The sequence below is a fragment of the Dipodomys ordii genome, unplaced genomic scaffold, assembly GCF_000151885.1.
Source record: "Dipodomys ordii isolate 6190 unplaced genomic scaffold, Dord_2.0 Scaffold184, whole genome shotgun sequence".
Classification (NCBI taxonomy): Eukaryota; Metazoa; Chordata; class Mammalia; order Rodentia; family Heteromyidae; genus Dipodomys; species Dipodomys ordii.
The window spans coordinates 1,065,436-1,066,908 of record NW_012267400.1 but is presented as its reverse complement, the minus strand read 5'-3'; the positions used below and the strand labels follow the sequence as shown (position 1 = coordinate 1,066,908).

General features: G+C 61.5%; 1 protein-coding gene across 1 annotated transcript in view; it reads left to right on the top strand.

Annotated features, from left to right (window-relative positions):
* The first annotated feature begins 331 nt into the window (after positions 1 to 331).
* Positions 332 to 1,473, top strand: part of LOC105999237 (chromosome unknown open reading frame, human C19orf67) — a 3,421-nt gene continuing 2,279 nt past the window's right edge. The window contains exons 1-4 of the mRNA XM_013034198.1: positions 332 to 336; positions 621 to 765; positions 852 to 952; positions 1,037 to 1,222. Coding sequence (XP_012889652.1) covers positions 332 to 336; positions 621 to 765; positions 852 to 952; positions 1,037 to 1,222 — 437 coding nt within the window. The remainder of the gene's footprint in view (positions 337 to 620; positions 766 to 851; positions 953 to 1,036; positions 1,223 to 1,473) is intronic.

Here is a 1,473-nt window from a genome sequence, read left to right as displayed (position 1 = left end):
CTACCCCACCCATGTCCCAGGCCTGGCCCACACCGGGTTCGCCCCCACTTACCTCCAAGACACCCCAAAACTACAAGGACAGTGCAGTGACCACAACAGGGAGAAAAAGGGGGACAGTGCCATGTCCTCACTTCCTCTGGTCCCCTGGACCCCCCAGTTTCTTCAGTCAGTCAGTCTGTCTCTCCGCCCATCCCGCCCCCCAGGCCTCACTCTGGCTCGGCCATCTCTGCACGCCCCCCCCAAGCCCACGTGTCAGCATTTTACAGTTCTCCCTCCCCAGGTGGGCCTGAGACTTCCCTTCCCCCCAAAGCAGGGGTGTGAAGGGGTCAGAATGGGGTGAGAGCCAGGCGTTGGCTCCCACCTGTCATCCCAGCTACCCAGGAGGCTGAGATCTGAGGATCACGGTTCAAAGCCAGCCAGGGCAGCAAAGTCCATGAGACTCTGATCTCCAATAAACCACTAGAAAACCGGAAGTGGCACCGTGGCTCAGGTGGTAGAGCGCCAGCCTTGAGCTGAGGAACGGAGGGACAATGCCCAGGCCCTGAGTTCAAGCCCCAAAACTGACCAAAACAACAACAACAACAAAAATGGGGTGAAGACGCCCCTCCTTCTCCCTTCAGCCGGGAACGCGTGCAGAAGGAGCAGCTGGCGAAGGCCATGCCCACCTTCCTGAAGATGTGCGAGCCCTATCTCCTGTACCTGGAGGCCGCGGGCAGGAGCGCACCCCCCATCTATGGAGGCCTGCAGGAGGTGATCAGGAAGGGGGTGAGTGCCGGACGGACTGGGCCAGGGGGCCTGGGGGGCCTGGGCCAGCCTGCCCCGGGCCCCTGAGCGCCCCCTCTCCCCTGCAGCTGTTGGAGATCTCACAGCAGCTGACGCTGCGCCTGGAGCAGCTGGTGTTCATGTACGCCTCCTTCGGCTTCGTGGACCTGGACGAGACTGACCCTCTGAGGTGGGGATAGGAGCGGGGGGGGGGGGGGGGGGGAGCAGAGGCCAAGGGCCAGCCTCAGTTTCCCTCTGCCATCTCCCCCCCCAGCATCTCCTGCTTCTTCTGTGGGAGGTTCTCCATCAGCCCCGCCCACGAGGTGTCCATCTTCAGATACTGCAGCCCCGCGCCCTACACGGCCGCGCGCTTCCCCAGGTACCTCTACAAGAAGATGCGCTGGAACCTGGAGGTCACCCCGGAGCCCAGCAGCCGGGGCCAAGACCCCCATGTGGACTAGTGAGTGTCCCCGCCCCCCTGCCCCATCCCAAACCCTAACTCCTCCCTTTCTGCGGCTACAGAGGCTGAGATCCAGGAGGGGGGGGGGGTCTCAATCCTCAACCTGGTTTGTGCAAAAGCAAAACCAGGAAGCAGAGCCTTTTGGGGTGTCTCGCGCATGCCACGCAGATCCTCTCACCATGAGCTACACACTCAAGCTTTTATTGATTTTTACTTATTTATTTATTGCCAGTCCTGGGGGGCTAGAACTT